General features: G+C 48.2%; 1 protein-coding gene across 7 annotated transcripts in view; it reads right to left on the bottom strand.

Moving 5' to 3' along the window:
- The window catches only part of CCDC85A (coiled-coil domain containing 85A), a 161,405-nt gene extending 142,777 nt beyond the window's left edge, over positions 1-18,628 (bottom strand). For all 7 annotated transcript variants that reach the window (XR_014006504.1, XM_081188676.1, XM_081188673.1 and 4 more), the window contains exons 1-2: positions 18,352-18,628; positions 5,495-6,428 (exon numbers count right to left, since the gene is read on the bottom strand). Coding sequence is in view for 6 of the 7 variants with exons in the window: in XM_081188676.1 (XP_081044802.1) it covers positions 5,495-6,428; positions 18,352-18,624 (1,207 nt within the window). In the remaining variant the exon portion in view is untranslated. The remainder of the gene's footprint in view (positions 1-5,494; positions 6,429-18,351) is intronic.
- Positions 18,629-20,212: the final 1,584 nt, after the last annotated feature.

Below are 20,212 nucleotides of genomic sequence, written 5' to 3'. Positions count from 1 at the left end.
GCATCTGTTTGGCACACAGAAGGTGCCATGTTCAATCCCTGGTGTTACCAGGTAGGACTATGAATGCCACCTGACTGAAGCATTAGACAGCCACTGCTAAGCCAGCGTAGACTTTACAGGGCTGGATAGACCCAAGGGACTGACTTGAACCTAAGAAGAGCCTGCAGGATCTGGCCAGTGGTCCATGAAGTCCATTTATAAAGAAGCCTTTTATAAGGTTCCTTTCTGTGATGCTGTGGATTTATTCCGTGTGAGAAAAGTTGACCTTCATGGCAGCTATGCCTATGTTGGTAAAGGTAAAGGTAAAGGACCCCTGGACAGTTAAGTCCAGTCAAAGGCAAATAGGGGTTGCGGCACTCATCTCACTTTCAGGCCAAGGGAGCCAGCGTTTGTCCACAGACAGCTTTCTGGGTCATATGGCCAGCATGACTAAACCGCTTCTGGCACAACGAAACACCGTGATGGAAGCCAGAGTGCATGGAAATGCCATTTACCTTCCCGCTGCAATGGTAGCTATTTATCTACTTGCACTGGTGTGCTTTCGAACTGCTAGGTTGGCAGGAGCTGGGACAGAGCAATGGGAGCTCACCCCATCACGGGGATTCGAAACGCCAACCTTCTGATCGGCAAACCCAAGAGGCTCAGTGGTTTAGACCACAGCGCCACCTGCATCCCTATGTACCTCAGCAAGATTTTGTTACCATTGTTCTGAACAATTACAGAACCAAACTGCCCAAAGCCCTGACAGTAAGTATTTTTCTTCCTAATTTGCTCTGTGTTTCACACTCCTCCTTTTTGGTTTTCATTTTATAAATGGTAACATTCCATTCAGCCTGCAAAAGGTGATTGGGATAGGGCATGGGGATTTGTCTTTCAGGATTTGAGAAGTACTTAAACTTCTTCATCATTATTTTTTTTTTAAAAAAAGCTTATTTTCCTCATTATGTAAGACTTCACCTTGCTGTACAATGTAAAACAGGAGACTTTCTGCTTGAGATAACATTAGTAATACACATTGGTTTTATATGGCAGTTCTTATTTAAAAGCTGTTTTCCGCTCCCTCCATTTCAGCAAACTTCAGAATAATATTAGGAACAGGTAGGGGAACAGGGGCAGAAATATATTTGGGAGAGAGAGAGAGAAAGCTTTTTTTCTGGGGGGTCGCATGGGTACGCATACCCCTAAACATTTTGTGAATCGAAGTTTGGCCCCATTGAGGGGCAGTATTTTAATATGAGTAGGAAAATGAGAGTACCCCTAAACATTATTTTTAGGGGGGGAAGCACTGTACCTTGGTTTAAGAACAGTCCTGTTTAAGGACGATTCAGTTTACAAACTCCACAAAACCGGAAATAGTGTTTGAGAACTTTACCTCGGTCTAAGAACGGAATCTGAATGGTGGAAGGGCACCGACAGCTGGAGGCCTCATTAGGGAAAGCACGCCTCGGTTTAAGAACTGTTTCGGTTTAAGAATGGACTTCCGGAATGGATTAAGTTCATAAACCGAGGTACCACTGTATAGTAATTTTATCCTGTGAACCGCCCTGAGACCTACAGGTATACGGCAGTATACAAATTTAATTAATAATAATAAATCCTCCAGAAAAACAATCTGTCAAAGGACCTGTTGATGGCATTTTACCATTGTACTGTGAAGAGTGTATTAACATATGGTCTGTGTGTGTGGTTTGGGAGCTACACGGTCAGGGGAAAAACAATGCTGTCCAGGGTTGTAAAGACTTCGGAGAGAATAATTGGATGCACTCTTCCCACCTTGGATCAAATCTATGCTTCCAGGTGCCATAAGAAAGCTGCAGAGATAGCGCAGGATAGTGCGCACCCTGGAAATGATCTCTTTCAGCTCATGCCTTCTGGAAGAAGGTACAGGGTTATAAAGACTAGGACTAGCTGCCTGAGAAACAGTTTCTACCCAAATGCGATTTTGGTTTTAAACGCATTGTAAGGAGTCTGTATGGGAGTATATTGTATTGAAAAATGGGGTATCAACGTTTTTAGGGGGCTAACCAGGTTGGGATAGCTGGGATAGCAGGCTTGTTGGGTTTTGAATGTGTTATATAGATTTTTCAATTTCATTGTTCTGTGTGGGACAATGACAATAAAGATTATCATATTGTATTGTGTCCAGTGGCGTAGCGTGGGTTGTCAGCACCCGGGGCAAGGCAAGTAATTTGTGCCCCCTAACCTGTGGATTTGCGCCCCCTAACCCTAACCCCCAGATGTTGCGCCCGGTGCGGCCGGCCCCCCCTGCACCCCCCACGCTACGCCACTGATTGTGTCGTAAATGCTGTTCTCACAGTGGCGAACCAGAGGCCTGCGGGAAAGCTGCAAGCGGAACCCAAACACAACACCGCTCTTCCTTCCTGTGGATTCCAACAACTGGAATTCAGAAGCATCACTGCCTCCAACTGTAGAAAAGAAACATGGCCTCCATGAATTTGTCTAGTCCTCTTTTAAAGCCATCCCAGTATACCTGAAGGAGCGTCTCCACCCCCATCGTTCTGCCCAGACACTGAGGTCCAGTGCTGAGGGCCTTCTGGCGGTTCCCTCATTGTGAGAAGCAAAGCTACAGGGAACCAGGCAGAGGGCCTTCTCAGTAGTGGCACCCGTCCTGTGGAACGCCCTCCCACCAGATGTCAAAGAGAACAACAACTACCAGACTTTTAGAAGACATCTTAAGGCAGCCCTGTTCAGGGAAGTTTTTAATGTGTGACATTTTAGTGTATTTTTGGTTTCTGTGGAAGCCGCCCAGAGTGGCTGGGAAAACCCAGCCAGATGGGTGGGGTACAAATAATAAATTATTATTATTATCCAAGTAAGGTGGCCACCACTGCATCCTGCAGCAGCAAATTCCAGAGGTTAACTATGCATGGCATTCCACACTCCCACCCTCCAAAATGTTAAGATTTGTAGGTTCCCAGTAAGATCCCAAATCTATGAAGACAGATTCCTGGGCTGCTACCTCCCATCTCCTTTTTTTAACCCTGGTGGAACCATCATGACAACATCAAGATCCTTTCTCAGATGTACCCCAGAGCCTACAAGTTACTGGATCGCCATCCTGATAAATAATCGGCAAGACATGAACGCCAACTGTATGCTTAGGAAATGATTCGGGCTTAAAATCCTTGCACTGCAGAGCAGCTGGGAGCCTGATCCGCTTCTCCGTCAACTGAGAATAGACGCGCATCCCAGAAACATCTGTTAAAATGTCAGCCTACTGTCACAAACTGCATCGGAAGAGCTAAATGTCAAAGGAATCCGCTTTTGTTTCTTTGCAGAGAATCCCAGGAAAAAGCAATTAAGATGAAGCGAGTAAACATTCGCCAAGTAGGTAACCTGAAGCGGAGGACAAAGACTGCAAGACTGCTCAAGTGTCCCCTTTAAGAAGGCAAAGCTACGGTGCATGGACTGTTTTGGGATTCAGAATTGTGGCTCAATTTGAGAATTCCATGCTTCTAATGGCAGAGATACCCAACATGGTGCTCTCTAGCTGGTGCTAGATGACAGCTCTCATCATTGCTGACCAGGGGTGGGGGAGAAATTCGATTCAGTTCACCATTGCAGGCAAACCTACTTAATTTGCCCTTTCTAAAATACTTAGAGTTGAAACACAGCTATCCTTTGAAATTCACATTTCTCTGAAGTTCTTGATGCAATTCTTCAACCAATGTTTAAAGCTAAAGGTACCCCTGACCATTAGGTCCAGTTGCAGACGACTCTGGGGTTGCGCGCTCATCTCGCTCTATAGGCTGAGGGAGCTGGCGTTTGTCTGCAGACAGCTTCCGGGTCATGTGGCCAGCATGACAAAGCCACTTCTGGCAAACCAGAGCAGCGTACAGAAACACCGTTTACCTTCCCACAGGAGCGGTACCTATTTATCTACTTGCACTTTGACGTGTTTTCAAACTGCTAGATGGGCAGGAGCAGGGACTGAACAACGGGAGCTCACCCCGTCGCGGGGATTCGAACAGGCCTACCTTCTGATTGGCAAGCCCTAGGCTCTGTGGTTTAGACCACAGTGCCACCTGCGTCCCTGTTTACAAAATGTTTACAAAAGTGCAAATATTAGAGGGGTGTGTGTGGATCAAATTGACTATATTAGTGAAATTAACATACAAAAAAGCATTGTTATTGTTTGCAAAAAAAAATTACATACTTTGGTCAAAATTGCATACATCAATGTGTGTATTAGGAGAAATTCGCACTTAGATGCTGGTGGATTTTCATTCAGACTTTAAAAGCAACACACAAATTGCTGCAGACTTGTGGAGAACTGAATTGAAGATTAGAAAAAGAGAGAGAAATAGACAGAGAACCAAAACTGACAGATCCATCCATCCCTATTCCTGACTACTGACCATGCTGGCTGGCGGGGTTTGGGAGTTAGAGTCTAACAACACCTGGACAGCAATGCACTGTCTACCCCCTGCTCTAAAATCCTTCTTTCACTGGGTAAGATATGGCAGCAGGAGAAAAGCCAATGAGGGGCGATTCGCTCATCAGTGGAAAAGGCCACACAAACTCCAAGTAAAGAGGTAAAGGGACCCCTGACCATTAGGTCCAGTCGCGGACAACTCTGGGGTTGTGGTGCTCATCTCGCTTTATTGGCCAAGGGAGCCGGCGTACAGCTTCCGGATCATGTGGCCAGCATGACTAATCCGCTTCTGGCGAACCAGAGCAGCGCACAGAAACACCGCTTACCTTCCCGCTGGAGCGGTACCTATTTATCTACTTGCACTGTGATGTGCTTTCGAACTGCTAGGTTGGCAGGAGCAGGGACCGAACAACGGGAGCTCACCCCGTCACGGGGATTCGAACCGCCGACCTTCTGATCAGCAAGTCCTAGGTTCTGTGGTTTAACCCACAGCGCCACCCGCATCCCTAAGCAAACTCCAAAGAAGATTGCAATTCATGAACACTAAGGAAACTCCTGCACTGGCCTTTGGAAAGGGTTCAGTGAAGTCCTTGACGCTATGTTTTGGAAGCAACCCTATGCCAGCAGCTGTAATGAATTAAAAGCTACACAGATGCCCTCCATCCCCAGGCACTACCCTTATGAAAAGAAGGTTTCTCCCCAATTCCATTCTCTCCGTTCCGTATCCAGCCTACGTGCACTCAGGCCGTGCTCACAGTACATTAGCTGCAGCCTAGAGGAATCCCATATTTCAATGCCTCTTTGTACAGGCAAGATACTTTTGCGCAAAAGCCCAGGAGATACAACTGTTGTGCAGCCCGTTACGGCAAGGCATCCATCAACTTCGCCCGTACTTAGCCACTGAATCATCACCGGGGGTGACTGCAGCCTTGGCTGCGCGGTTCCTGCTTCGCGCTGCGCAAGAAGCCTCCCATCACGTATGTACAGAAATGGGCGCCTTTCCCCACCTCGACGCTTCCGTAATTTGCACACACGCAAAGAGGAAAGATGACCCCTTCGACATCATCACTGCAATAAGATAAAATAACATGGACTCACCGTTCATCCCATTGTAGAGGCCTCGGTGATGGGGAGAGAGGTCATCCGTCACTGGCCTCCTTAAGGTGCCTTCTCTGCTGCTGCTGCCCCCCAAGTGCTTGAGGTGGTCCGGGCTTCCGCCGTAGTGCTGCTTGAGATGTTCGGGGCTGGTCCCCCTCGCTTTCGGGAGGTGCTCAGAGCTCCCGCTCAGAGCGTGTTTGTGGAGAAGTTCGGGGCTGCCGCCTCCAGCGCTGTGCTTCTGGTGTTCCGGGCTGCTGCCGGGCCTGTGTTTCTGAAAGTGTTCGGGGCTGCCACTCAACAAGTGCTTCGGCAGCGTTTCTGGACTGCTGCAGCTGTGCTTCTGCTGCTCCACGGACCCCTTTCCGAGAGTCTTGTGATGCTCCGGGCTGGGTCCTTTCAGGTGCTTCTGGTGATCGGGGCTGCCGGAGCCGCGGGGTTTGTGGAGGTGTTCGGGGCTGGCGCTGCGGTGTTTCTGATGCTCGGGACTCCCCTCGCTCCTCGCCTTCTGGAGGTGCTCGGGACTCGAGTTCGGGTGGTGCTTGTGGTGGTCAGGGCTGTCCGTGCTGCCGGTGCTAGAGGTGCTGCTGCCGTCTCCGACGTCCCTGATGAAGGCGCTCGTGGCATTGAGCTGGCAGAGGCTGGCCTGGCTGTCGATTGAGTTTCGGCAACCGGCAACACCGCCCTTCTCCTCGTCCAGCAGGACGCAGAGCTCCTTCAGCTCCAGGTTCTCCTTCACCACCTCCTCCTGCCGAACTTCCAGCTCCTTCAGCTTCTGAAGATACAGGGACACCTCCTTGTGCATGACACCCGCGCTGTACCGGCCGAGCCTCTGCCACTCGCGGGAAACCTTCTTGCCTTTCTGCCGGTCATCGTCCAAGAAGCAGCAAAGGTCTCGCAGCTCCTGGTTGTCCTCCTGAAGTTTCTGGTTGATGTCCTTCAAAAGAGAGAGAGAAGCAGAGAGAGAAAACAATAGGTTAGCAAGGGGAAGACTCTCGTCTGATCAACAGCTGTGTCTCACGGGAAACAAACTGAAGCTAAACACAGAGGAATATTACAAACTTTTCCACCTGCCATTCCCCCCAACACAGAATCATAGAGATGGAAGTGACCCCAAGGATCATCTAGTCCAACACCCTGAACTGTTGCTGCTGTTGGCATCCATCTGTCTCAGGAGACAGTGGAAGTGTGTGCCTTCAGGGGTGAAGTCAAACGGTTGGAGAATTACAGCCCTGCTGTGGCTGTAGAGACTTGATACAGGAGAGACATGTTTAGTTGCAACTGGGGCAGATGAAGGCATCCGGCCGTGCTGATACAGATGCACCTTCATCATCACCATCATCATCATATTTATAATAATATTTATTACCCACCCATCTAGCTGGGTTTCCCCAGCTGCTCTGGGCAGCTTACAACACATAGAAAATGGTAAAACATGAGACATTTGTTTTATCATTAGACATTTCCCAAGAAGACTTTTAGATGTCTTCTAAAAGTCAGATAGTTGTTTATTTCCTTGATATCTGTAAGTACCGTATTTTTCGCTCCATAAGACGCACCCGACCATAAGACGCACCAGCGAAAGCAGCGATCCCTCTTGCTGTTCTGGCTTCTGGGATAGCTGTGCAGCCTGCAGTCATATAGCAAAAAATGCGGTAAGTACCGTATTTTTCTCTCTATAAGACGCACTTTTCCCCTCCTAAAAAGTAAGGGGAAATGTATGTGCGTCTTGTGGAGCAAATGCAGGCTGCGCAGCTATCCCTGAAGCCAGGAGAGCGAGAGGGATCGGTGTGCAGCGATCCCTCTTGCTGTTCTGACTTCACTTCGCTGGAGAGGCGCTGCACAGAGAGGGAAATCTGCACAGCGCCCCTTCAGCAAAGCGGGAGGAGAAACGGAGCCCCCCACCCCAACCCCCCCAAAATGCTAAACAGCTTAATTTCTTAATTTTGGGGTTAAAAAAAATAGGGGTCGTCTTATGCATGGGAGCGTCTTAAACACAGAAAAATACGGTACATCTTGAATTGTACAAACTGCAATCAACCCCCGAAAATTAAATTTAAAACTCTTTTAAAACCTCGTAATGTTTAGAGGGTTGTTGCAAATGATGTTTTGCCACTTGAAAGTGCAAAATGGGCTGCCCCCGTGTGAGAATCACTCCAGAGGAAGTTCTACTGCATCTTTGAAACAAACAAAAAGGTCAGGATAGTCCATCTTTATGGTTCCTCTCAAGTTGCAGACCATTGGCCTTTATTGCAGAAATATATTTCGGGCAAACACAAACTCAGTACAGTCAAGGTTTATAAAAATAAATAAATACCAGTGACTATCCTTTTGTAGAAAGAATTCCAGGAAGAATAATCAGTGGGTGATAAAACGTGAGCTTAACTCAACAGTCCACCCTTAGGAAGAAAAATCTATGAAGCTTTTCTATCTTCCTTGTAAAATGGGTAGAGGAACAGATTTAGCCTGTCTTCCAGCTACAGAGTTAAATAAATCTTATGCTACCTACCTTTTTTCTCTAGGAGAAAGAACAATATCAGGAGAGCCAGAGGTAGGAATTGAGGCTAATCCCTCTTTCCCCCCTCTTCTATCAAAACCTTTCAAGACTCCAGTGAGGAGGGGGAAAACCAAGCAGAATTTGCAAACTACTGTACAAGAGAGCCTAGCTTAACTTCTTAGTATCCCACCAAGTTATACTCAAACGTAGATCTATTGAAATCGGTGGACTACAGGGAGCTGGGAGCATGACTTTCAGCACAAAATTAGCTCTCATCTCTAATCCCTATTGAATTCAATTAAGTTTACTCCCAGGAAAGTGGGGTTAGAATACAGTTCCTGTCTGCACAGCAGTGTGGCCAAGTCTTGCGGCAAAAGCAGAATCACAGAAGGTGAAGGAATGGGTTTCTGTGCAGTCAGTTTAAAACTGACTTGAACCCCCCCCCCCTTTTCTTCTTAGCATTTCTAAACTGCATAAACTTGAGCTCTTGAGCCAAAAGGCTCAGATGTATAAACAAATGCTCAGTCCTCTCCTTTATCAGTTTGTGATGGCAAGCAAAGCCTTGACTGTACCAGTAGAACACAGAAGACACGTCTGTGCCTTATCTTATGTCCTGACCACAAAAATGACAGACCCAGTCTGGGAACAGCGCCAGAGTGTGTTCTCGGAGATGATGACCTCTTGCTCCAAGATAAGAGTAGAAACAGGAAGATCCTTTTATGGTCAGAAGTACAGGAAGGAATACCCTTTTATGGTTAAGAATACCAGAGCAGGAACATATGTGATGTCAACCTGCGTACATAGGCTGACGTGGTTGGATTTCTGGGGAAGGAGGAGAGGGTGCCTGGAGGATATATATACTGCATGAAATTTCTCATTTCTTTGGACTTGCTGTGGACTGACCACGCAAGTGCCTTCTGCTATCCGGAGAGCAGAATAAACTCTTTCTTGGAACCAACCCTCGGTGTCATTTGACTTCCTTCCCTCCCGTCCGGGAGCAATGCAGAGGGGGGCGGGGTTCAAGTCAGTTTTAAACTGACTGCACAGAAACCCATTCCTTCAAAGGGACTCTGAGTTTCATCTACTCCAATCTCCTGCAATACAGGAATATGCAGTTGTCCAATACGGGTACTGAACCTTGGTGTTAGTGGGGTTAAATATGCCTTAGGCCACAGCGGTAAGAGTATTGTTGGCTCAGAAACGGAAGCAAGAAGAAATACCGAAGAAAGAAGAATGGCAGATAAAATTAATGGACTATGCAGAATTGGATAAAATGACAGGAAGGATTTGAAACCTGTGGGACCAGAGATTTACAGAAGATTGGAAGAAATATACAAACTATTTGAAGAGCAATTGTAATCGACAAATTACGCTAGTACGACTACAAGAAGTTTTGTAAGGAGAAATATATGAAATATTGCAAAGAAGAGAGATATTAGATATGAGATTTAAATGTAATAGTGAAAATAAGAAATGTAAATTAAGTAATTAGATTGGAAAATTTTCAGGTGTGATTGATGCAACTCAGAAAAAATTGTATAAGAAGTTAAAGTATGTTTAATTATTGTTGAAAATGATACAGTGGTACCTCAGGTTAAGTACTTAATTCATTCCGGAGGTCCGTTCTTAACATGAAACTGTTCTTAACCTGAAGCACCACTTTAGCTAATGGTGCCTCCCGCTGCCGCCACACGATTTCTGTTCTTATCCTGAAGCAAAGCTCTTAACCCGAGGTACTATTTCTGGGTTAGCAGAGTCTGTAACCTGAAGCGTATGTAACCTGAAGCGTATGTAACCCGAGGTACCACTGTATGTTGAAAATTAATACAAAAATTATTTTAAAAATATGCCTTAGCCCAGGGGTCAGCAAACTAAGGTCTGAGGGTCGGATCAGGCCCAATTGCCTTCAGGATCTGGCCCCAGACTGTCCATGGATCAGCGTGGGGATCCTGTTTGCTCGGGCTGCGCCATTTTTCCCCCGGCGCCATTCCATTTCCTCCCCCTCCGTCACACACACAACGGCGGCGCCTCCTCCCTCCCTCCTCCTATCTTCTCCTCGCCCTGCCTAGAGGAGGAAGGGGACTGGGCTGAGCTGGCTGAGCGCCATTTTAAGCAGCCCCTCTCCGGAGCCAGCCCTTTTGCGCCGCTCATCTTTCCCCACCCCCAACCACCGCCCTGGTGTTCCTGTGGGCCAGAGAGCGAAGCAGACGAGCTCGCTCTGCCTACCCACAAGAAACAGCTTACAACAGCAGCAAGAATACTTATTGCAAAGTATTGGAAGATGCAAGAATTGCCCACTTTGGAAGAATGGCAGATGAAGCTGATTGACTGTATGGGACTAGCAGAAATGACTGGCAGAATCTGTGACCAGGGAGAAGAGTCGGCAGAAGAAGATTGGAAAAAAATTAAGGACTATTTACAAAAATACTGTAAAATTAAGGAATGTTGAATGATGTTGGATTGAAATTAAGTGGTTTCTAGCTGTAATGGTATTAAGGAATATGATAAAATGGTTTTCTTTTTATAAGTAAGAATTTAAGGTTATAATAGGCTAAGATGATGGAGAGAAAATAAGGTGTTTTCTTGTTTTTAAAGCTGTAATGCTTTGAGATATGAATTTGCTGCACAAATAATTTGAACTGGATATACAAGAAGGGGAGGTATGAGGAGGTCAGGGAAATATGTTATGAGAAAATAAGTTGTGAAATTTATGTGTTTTTAACTTTTTTCTTTTTATGTTTGCTTTTTTCTTTTTGTTTGTAAAAAATTGGAAAATTTAATAAATATCTTTATTTAAAAAAAAAGAAACAGCAGCAGGAGTGGTGGTGGTGGCAGCCCAGGGAAGGTAAGCACAGTGGCTGGGGCTGAGGGTGAGGATTGCTTTCCCCCCTTGCCTCTTCTTCCAGCTTCCCGCCCCCCGGTGCTGCTTCTCCTGCCACCAAGGTCTGAGGGACAGTGGACCGGCCTGCGGCTAAAAAAAATGCTGACCACTGCCTTAGCCTTTCGTGTGAAGGTCTTTTAAAATGGCATCAACAGGAGGGAAGCTAATAAAAATCAGGAGCACATCAGGTAAAGGTAAAGGGACCCCTGACCGTGAGGTCCAGTCGTGGCCGACTCTGGGGTTGCAGCGCTCATCTCGCTTTATTGGCCGAGGGAGCCGGCGTACAGCTTCCGGGTCATGTGGCCAGCATGACTAAGCCGAACCAGAGCAGTGCATGGAAACGCTGTTTATCTTCCTTCTGGAGCAGTACCTATTTATCTACTTGCACTTTGAAGTGCTTTCGAACTGCTAGGTTGGCAGGAGCAGGGACCGAGCAACAGGAGCTCACCCCGTCGCGGGGATAAGAACCGGCGACCTTCTGATTGGCAAGTCCTAGGCTCTGTGGTTTAACCCACAGCGCCACCCGCGTCCCCAGGAGCACATCAAGGGGTTAATAATTACCAGGATCATTGTAAGGGGAGAATTATCAGGATCATAGCCGGTGTGGAGGGGGGAATGTAACATTTTCCTCCCCTGCTGTGATCCAGAAGATGGACTACTTAACCCTTCGGAAATTTTCCCGTTCAAAATTGCCCTCTGCAAGCTGCTTTTTTCACTCCAAGAGATTCTCCAAATTTCCCCCTTTGCAGGTGAAAAAAATAGCCTACAGAGGAGCATCTTGCATGCAGAGCATCCCAGGCTCAATATCAGGGTATCTCCAGAAAGGACTAGGAAGGTCCCCCTAGTCCTGAAACTCTGGAGAGCTGCTGCCGGCCAGTGTAGGCAGTCCTGAGCTCAGATGGGCCATTCACTTGACTTGGTATCAGGCAGCTTCCTAGGTCTCCTGAAATGACCAATGTGCAAAGTTCGGCAGCCGTTCCTTGTTCGCCCTTCCTCTTCCCAGCTGCCCTGCTTGTCGCCGGGTCAATTGAGTGCATCATTTCAAAGTTTTATATCCCTCCTCCGCCGGCTGGATCAATAGTCAGCCGGGGATGTCACTAAATATAACCACCCGGAAAGAGCTTTTTAGGGGAGGGAGGAGGCTGAAGATATATTTTTTCCATAGTTTCTTCGCCTCTGCCTCTCTTGACAAGTGGGGACTGCATTAGGGTACAGCTCACATAATAATCCGTACGGCCCATTAACTCAGCAATCCACTAACCATTTGCAAAGCAATCAAGATGACTTTTCTTCCTTTCTTTTGCTGCACATGCACAACCCACCAGAAGGAACTAGTATAAACAGATGTGGTGTGAAGCTGGATCGGACTAGTCAGGAAGCAACAAGGAAGGGGAACCACTGGAACTGCATCAGAGGGCTATAGCAGGGAGATCAGGACAAAATATCTTGTAAAAGCCCGTTAAAGGATATGAGTTGTGGCACGCTAAAAGCCAATGGGAGAAAAGCAATGACAAACCTAGACAGCATCTTAAAGAGCAGAGACATCACCTTGCCAACAAAGGTCCGTATAGTGAAAGCTATGGTTTTCCCAGTAGTGATGTATGGAAGTGAGAGCTGGACCATAAAGAAGGCTGATCGCTGAAGAATTGATGCTTTTGAATTATTGTGCTGGAGGAGACTCTTGAGAGTCCCATGGACTGCAAGAAGATCAAACCTATCCATTCTGAAGGAAATCAGCCCTGAGTGCTCACTGGAAGGACAGATCCTGAAGCTGAGGCTCCAATACTTTGGCCACCTCATGAGAAGAGAAGACTTCCTGGAAAAGACCCTGATGTTGGGAAAGATGGAGGGCACAAGGAGAAGGGGACGACAGAAGACGAGATGGTTGAACAATGTTCTCGAAGCTACCAGCATGAGTTTGACCAAACTGCAGAAGGCAATGGAAGACAGGAGTGCCTGGCGTGCTCTGGTCCATGGGGTCACGAAGAGTCGGACACGACTAAACGACTAAACAACAACAACAAAAAGCCAATGAGGCAAGCAGCAAACTTTTTCTTTTCTTTTTGCAAAGTCTTCTTAAAGCAGGGGTCAGCAAACTTTTTCAGCAGGGGGCCAATCCACTGTCCCTCAGACCATGTGGGGGGGGCAGACTATATATTTGGGGGGGGGGGGATGAACAAATTCCTATGCCCCGACAAATAACCCAGAGATGCATTTTAAATAAAAGGACACATTCTACTCATGTAAAAACACACTGATTCCCAGACCGTCCGCGGGCTGGATTGAGAAGGCGATTGGGCCGGATCTGGCCCCCGGGCCTTAGTTTGCCTACCCATGTCTTAAAGTCTACACATCCAAGTTGGGCGTGTGATCTCCTGATCGCCTAGAACGCAGAAGAATTCTCTCTAGGTGATCACACAGGGGAGCTTTACAAAAAGCTGGTGGTGTGTAGGTGTCTCTTTCACAACCACCAACATGGGAATCAAAGAGCTGGAGAGCTGGGAGGGACCACAAGGGTCATCTATTCCAACCCCCTGCAAAGCAGGAATCTTTTGCCCAACGTGGGGCTCAAACCCCTGACCCTGAGGAGGAACTATTGAAATGGGGAGAAGCTGTCTTTTTGCGGACCACAGTTCCTTTCCTGGATTCACGCAGGTGCTGTTAAGAGCAGGGCTCGAATCCCCACTCAGCCATGAAGCTCACTGCGTGACCTTGAGACAGGCACTGCCTCTCAGGTGAACCTACCTCGCAGGGATGTTGTGGCATTTAAATGAGATGGGAGAAAACCATGTACGGCACCTTGGATCTTCCTGGAGGAAAAGGTGAGATGTAAGGGCAATTGTGGCGCTGTGGGTTAAACCACAGAGCCTAGGACTTGCTGATCAGAAGGTCGGCAGTTCGAATCCCCGCAACGGGGTGAGCTCCCGTTGTTCGGTCCCTGCTCCTGCCAACCTAGCAGTTCGGAAGCACATCAAAGTGCAAGTAGATAAATAGGTAACGCTCCGGCGGGAAGGTAAACGGCGTTTCCGTGCGCTGCTCTGGTTCGCCAGAAGCGGCTTAGTCATGCTGGCCACATGACCCGGAAGCTGTATGCCAGCTCCCTCGGCCAATAAAGCGAGATGAGCGCCGCAACCCCAGAGTCGGCCACGACTGGACCTAATGGTCAGGGCTCCCTTGACCTTTTAAGGGCAATCGTAGAATTGTAGAGTTGGAAGGGAACCCAAGGGTCATCTAGTCCAACCCTCTGCAATACAGGAATAATTTGCCCAAAGTAGGGCTCAAACCCACAACCATGAGATTAAGGGTCTTCTGCTCTACCGACTGAGCTATCTCCACTCAATCATGACTTAAACACCATAGGATGGAAAGGAAGTATTGGGGGACCATAAACTGCAGAGGACCACAGGGAGGGGTGGGTGTTGCTCAAACAGTGCAGAAATAAGAGGTACTTGTTGTTGTCGTCATCACCATCATGCTTATTAACCCTTTCCCCCCTCCAAATGGGTCCAAACTTCAATATCTAAAACTCCTGGTAGAGGACAAGGATCTAGAGATCGCGCTAAGGGTGGCCAAATTCTGTGCGACTGCCATAAAACTTAGGGAACAAGCTGTACTACCAAAATGATTAAGGTTTTAAATGACAATTTTAGGTTATATTTTAGTGATCAAGATTTAATATATATTTTTAACTGCCGCTGTATCTGAATTGTCTCTGTTATACCCAATTGCAATTCAACGTATTCCTGTTGTGTTTTATGATTTTACTGATATTGAAAGTGAGCCAGAACTGGTCTGTGACCGTAATAATAAAATTCAATTCAACCCTTTCCCCCAAAAGATCAAGACATCATATACGGTAGTTCTCCACACACACACAAAATCCCCTCCTTTAGCCTCACAACAACCCAGAAAATGACTGGCCCCAGTTAACCCCATGAGCTTCACAGCTGAAGCAGGATTCAAATCTGGGGTTCCCAGCTTTGTCTGACACCTGAATCGAACCACTACACTGCACTGCCTCATTTCAGCTGCTGGGGCTAAGCAGGTCTAGTCCCATGCATCTAACCTGGACCACGTAAAAGTAGAAAGATGCTCTATGCAGACTCAGGCCGTTGGCTCTTCAGAATGCCAGGCTAGGAGGTTTTTTCCCCCTCCATACATTTTTTGCATCGGAAATGTCAGAGACTGATGCAAGGGGCAGACAGAGAAGTTTCTTAGAGGAAGAGCAGGGTGGTAAGTAATAAACGAAGCCAGAGCAACATCTCAGGAGTGGCATATTCCCAGTTGCCACAGATTTCCCTGGTTTGGCGCTAATATTTTTCAGCCATCCATTATCAGTCTTTCCAAGTGCCCCTCATATTCCCACCTCCCCTGTGCCAGCCAATGAACACCCCATTCCGACAGAGCATCTTTCCTCCAGGGTGGAATAGGCAAAGAGGACACATGTCTTAATTATGAAAAAAGAAGATCATGTGGCAATGCAAATTCTACGGTGGAGAAATTCTTGCAGGCAGAAGCTCCTTAAGCAGACACAATGTTCAGGCTCCTACTCAGACATCATCTCCTGCAAAAAATCCACTGTGCATTAAGGATTCCGATAATGGATTCCAAAGTGGATTTTCTCCCTAGATGGAAAAAAAAGTTCCTAATAGTAAAGCCCTCGCTCTGGCAATAAAGTAACAGTTAGTCATGATAAGTGGGACCTGCAACAAAATGGTGCAGCGTGGAATACTCCCGTTCAGTGCTCCAAGCAGCCAGCCATGCCCTTTTGCAAGATACTCCATTCCACTTCCTATCTGAGCATTCAGATGCTCAGCATTCAGTGGGCATACTCAGTCCAATGAGGCGGTTTCTAAAACAGATTTCTCCCCCCCCCCAAGTTTTTTTAGGGGGCAATTCTGCAAACCCTGGGGTCACCCCAGGCCTGCCAACCCCTCTCTCTTGTGCATGGATAATGCTGATTTGGCTAGGAAGGGGTAAGCACTCTGAAAATGAGTTTGTCCCTGGTGCATAGGACAGCTCAACAGAGCCTCCAGGCATTATACCACCAAACACTGATTTGCTGGGGAGCAACGCCAGAACAGGGCTACTGCCTTCTGGTTGCCCAGAGACATTTGTTTGGCTGTTGTCAGAAACAGGATGCAGGAGAAAATGGACCTGGATAGCTCATTTAGAGCGTGCTGCTGTTAACGCCAAGGTTGCAGGTTCGATTCTGATATGGGACAGCTGAATACTCCCGCATTGCAGGAGGTTGGACTAGATGACCCCCAGGATTCCTCCAACTCCAGGATTCTATTATCTATAACAGGCTTCTTCAACCTCGGCCCTCCAGATGTTTTTTTTGGCCTACAACTCCCATGATCCCTAGCTAGCAGGACCAGTGGTCAGGGATGATGGGAATTGTAGTCTCTCTCTTTTTTCAATTTTTTAAATTGATTTTCACACAATTATAAATAAATAAACAAACACAAACATAAATCATAACCTTATTAAAATTACACTTATTAACATTGTTAAGCGACTTCCTCGCTTCCCCTTGGTTGAATTTCAATGCATATCCTTTTAATGGTTTTCCAAGTTCTTATAAACTTAACTTAATCATTTGACATCCTTATATCTTTTCAATTCAAAATTAAACATATTAAACATCACTTAACTTATACAAATTCCTAAGCCAATCTGTTTCCTGCAACCTATTTCCAATTAGTTTAACTTAACAAATTTAACTAAATAGTTATTAAATTTTGTCCATTCTTCCTCAAAACATCTGGAGGGCCAAGGTTGAGGAAGCCTGATCTATAACCTCCAGTCTGAGCCAGCAGGGCTCTCCTTATTCTCCCAGGGGCTCAAGGCTGTGGGTCCGAACCATGAAGCAACAATATCAAAAGACTCAGAGCACCCCCCGACTCTACTCACAGAGTCTCTTTCCAATTTAACCAGGAACCAACTGGACATCTGATAAGACTTTCCAGGTGGGGGCAAGGATCTGTTAAATGGAGGCAGCGCCCAAGTCTACTCAAAACGCCCCAAAATCATAATCTATATGCAACACATTTACAGTGGATATGCCAAAATCAGTTTTTGAAGCCCAGAAGATGGCCAGGAAGTCGCATCTTCCACAATGGCTGGAGGAAATGGCACCTTTGGGGTGGGGGAAGGGGAAGAAGAAATGAGGCGTCCATTAGGTCTATTTGACCATCACCTCCTGACCTTTGAACATTCTCCAAGGGACATTCTCCAACATGCATTGGGAGGCAGTGTTACATAGTGGTTAGAGTCATGGACTAGGACCTAGGTGACCAGCGTTCAAATCCCTACTTCAGCCACGAACCTCACTTGGGTGACCTTAAGCTGTCCCTAACCCATCACTCAGTGCTGACTGCACTCTGCACATGCTCAAAGGTCACACATTAAGCTTATGCTCTGGGACTGAGGTACCTCTGTGGTGCAATGGGTCAGTGTGCCTGGCTCTTAACCAGAAGGTTCAAACCCACCCACGGGCAGCTTGTGGGCAGCATTCCTGAATTGCACGGGGTTGGACTAGATGACCCTTGGGTCCCTTCCAATGCTACGATTCTGTGAGTCCTAGCAATCAAAGGAATAACTGTTTGTTTCTTTTTGGAGAGGGACGGCTGGCATCTAAGACCAAGGAAACATTGTTTTCACGGCAAAGAGGCAAAGGCGACGCTACCATGAGGCGAACCAATCTCAGCTGGCAGATTTTGGAGACGACAGAATGGGAGACAGATGAATCTCCCGGGTGGAAAGTCTCCCAGCAGCTGTTCAGTAATTCAGGAGAAGAACTTCCCAGTGGGAAGCAAGTGAGAGAGATGGATGCCATTTGGATTCTCCACCTGAAGACATTTTTAAAAATTCTTTTTTCCCCGAAATTTTTTATTGATTTTCCAAAAAATCAATAACTAAACAAACAAATAAACAAACAAACATGAATCTCAACCGTATTGAAACCAAACTTAGTAACACTGTTAAGTGACTTCCTCGCATTCCCCTGGTTGAATTTCAGTGTATATCATTTTAACGGTTTTCCAAAACCAATATTCTTATAAATTTAACTTCATCACTTAACATCTTTCTTTCTTTCCAATTCAGCATTAAACATATTAATTCATCCCATTACATATTTAAATCCTAGGCCTATCTGGTATTTGCAAGCTTTTCCAGTTAATTTAACTCAACATATTTAACTAAATATTCTTTAAATTTCGTCCATTCTTCCTGATAATCCTCCTCCTTCTGGTCACGGACTTTTCCAAGTCAGGTCGGCTAGCTCCTACGTTTTTAAAAATTCTTGGAGGGAACTGCATGCAGGATATTCTCCCAGTGGCGAGCCAGATCTCTCTCCCCAGCTGTGATTCCTAGAGCTGGGAAGCCAGAAACACCCTGCCTCTCTGACACCCGGCAGAAATTAGACTACTCCCTCCCTGGCCTGCCCTCTCCATCCCCTCTCTCCCAGGTGTGTACCTTGAGTCCCCGGATCTCGCCCAGGTGGAGCTGCAGGCGCCGGTTGACCTCGCGGATGAGATTGCTGTGGTCCAGCATGGCGCTCATTTTCTCCGACTCCGCCTTGCGCAGGCTCCGGATCAGCTCCTCTTTGGTCCACTTCAGCAGCTCCTCGTCCGACACCTTGGAGAGGTCTTCGGCCACACCCGCCGCGCAACTTTCCGAGCCGGGCGCCGACGACGCCGACGCCCCGGCTCCAGGTGCGGATCCGGACGGAGTCGCCACCTTAGACATGGTGCCGGCGGCCCAAGTGGCTCCGGGATCGCCTGCCTAGGATGGGGAGGGGGGGAATGTCGTTGCACTCCGTATTCCACCAAGACCCTCAAGCCCCAGATCTCTAAAACAACGCCTTTAAGTCAGTCGGGACTGTCCCTCTCCGAGAAATCGGAGTGACTTCGGAATGCAGTAAAGACAAAGTGAAGGGGGGTGCTTTCCCCCAAGCTATTGTGGCTTGTTCAGAAGGAAGGAGGCGCTCCCTCGGTGGTAAAAAGACATCCTTGCAAATTATTTTAGAGGGGGGGAGAGACAGAGAGAAGATAAGGAATCTTCAGTCCTCCGATCCGGTTGTTGAGTCTGCGCTTAGAACAGTACCCGGGCGGAGGGAGCCGTAAAACAGCAAAATCTTTGTTGTATGTGTGCCTGGGCGGGTTGTAACAAGGAGCTGGGGTGTTCCCGCACAGCTTCAGCCTCAGAGTTTAGCGGATCTTCCAAATTCAACAGGAAAATACACACACATATATATATATATATACCCGTGCGCGCTAGGGAGTTTCACAGTGCCCCCCGCGCCTACGAACTTGCGAGCCACGCGGCGCGATCACGAGTGGGGCGAGTCCACGCGCCCCTCCCAAGTCCGGCTCTTTGCAAACAAAGTGGAGCCGCCCCAAAGGATCCTTGGCGCCGTCGGGCGGAGAAGGGTCGCTCACCCAGCGCCTCCCAGCCTGTTTTCCCAAAGGAGGCGCAGAGAGGGTGTCTCCTCGCTTCCTTCTGCGCCGCGAAACTCAGGGCTTGCTCCGCATCGACTCCGGCGCGAGACCTCCCTCGGAAACAAGGATCCGGGAGTGGCACGATCCGAGTCTCTTTGCCAGATCCCCCCGGACAGGACTCGAGGACTTTCCCTTGCGTGCAGGTCGCCTTTCTGTTAGATCCTGCAACACGCCCCCGCGCCCTCTCCGGACGCAGCGAGCGCGGGAAGGCGACACGCGGGTCTTTTGTACGTGAGGATGCGGACCAAGGGCAGGTTTGCGCGCCACTCCCCAGTCTGGGCAACGCAGCTTTGGAGACAGGGGTCTGGAGAAGCGGGGTAGAGGCACAGATCCGAGAGAGAACCGGACCCTCCCCACGTTGCTCCGGGAGAATCCGTGCGCGGGGGCACCGATCCGCCCTCTCCTTCCTCCGTTGCAGCTCAGGAAAGGGCGCTGCCCGCTTCTCAACTAGGCTCGTCTCTGGCAGCCATCCTCCTCCTCCTCCTCTTCTTCCTCCTCCTCCGTCCCGGGCAGCCGGGCCTCGCCCCGCTTCAGCCCGCGCAACCGGCTCCCTGCGGACGCTCCGAGCGCCGCTCTCGGAGCCACGGGATGCCCAGAGCGCGCATTGGGCACGGGAGGGTCTGCTCCGGCGCCCTCGGCAGGCGTTGCGCCCGCGGCGCGGTCCACGTTGGCCGGGCGAGAGTGAGAGTGAGAGCGAAAGTGAGGCGGCGCGAGGCTTTTCAGCTGGGAGGTGGTAGACCACGTGCGATGCTGGGGGGGCTGGGGGGGGCGACAGAGAGGGAGGCGCGGCTCGCAGGCGCCACCTCGCGGGCTTGGCCCACAGGCGCCGCGTCTAG

This window comes from Podarcis bocagei (genome assembly GCF_964188305.1).
Source record: "Podarcis bocagei genome assembly, chromosome: 3".
Classification (NCBI taxonomy): Eukaryota; Metazoa; Chordata; class Lepidosauria; order Squamata; family Lacertidae; genus Podarcis; species Podarcis bocagei.
This window is presented reverse-complemented; position numbering and strand designations above follow the sequence as displayed.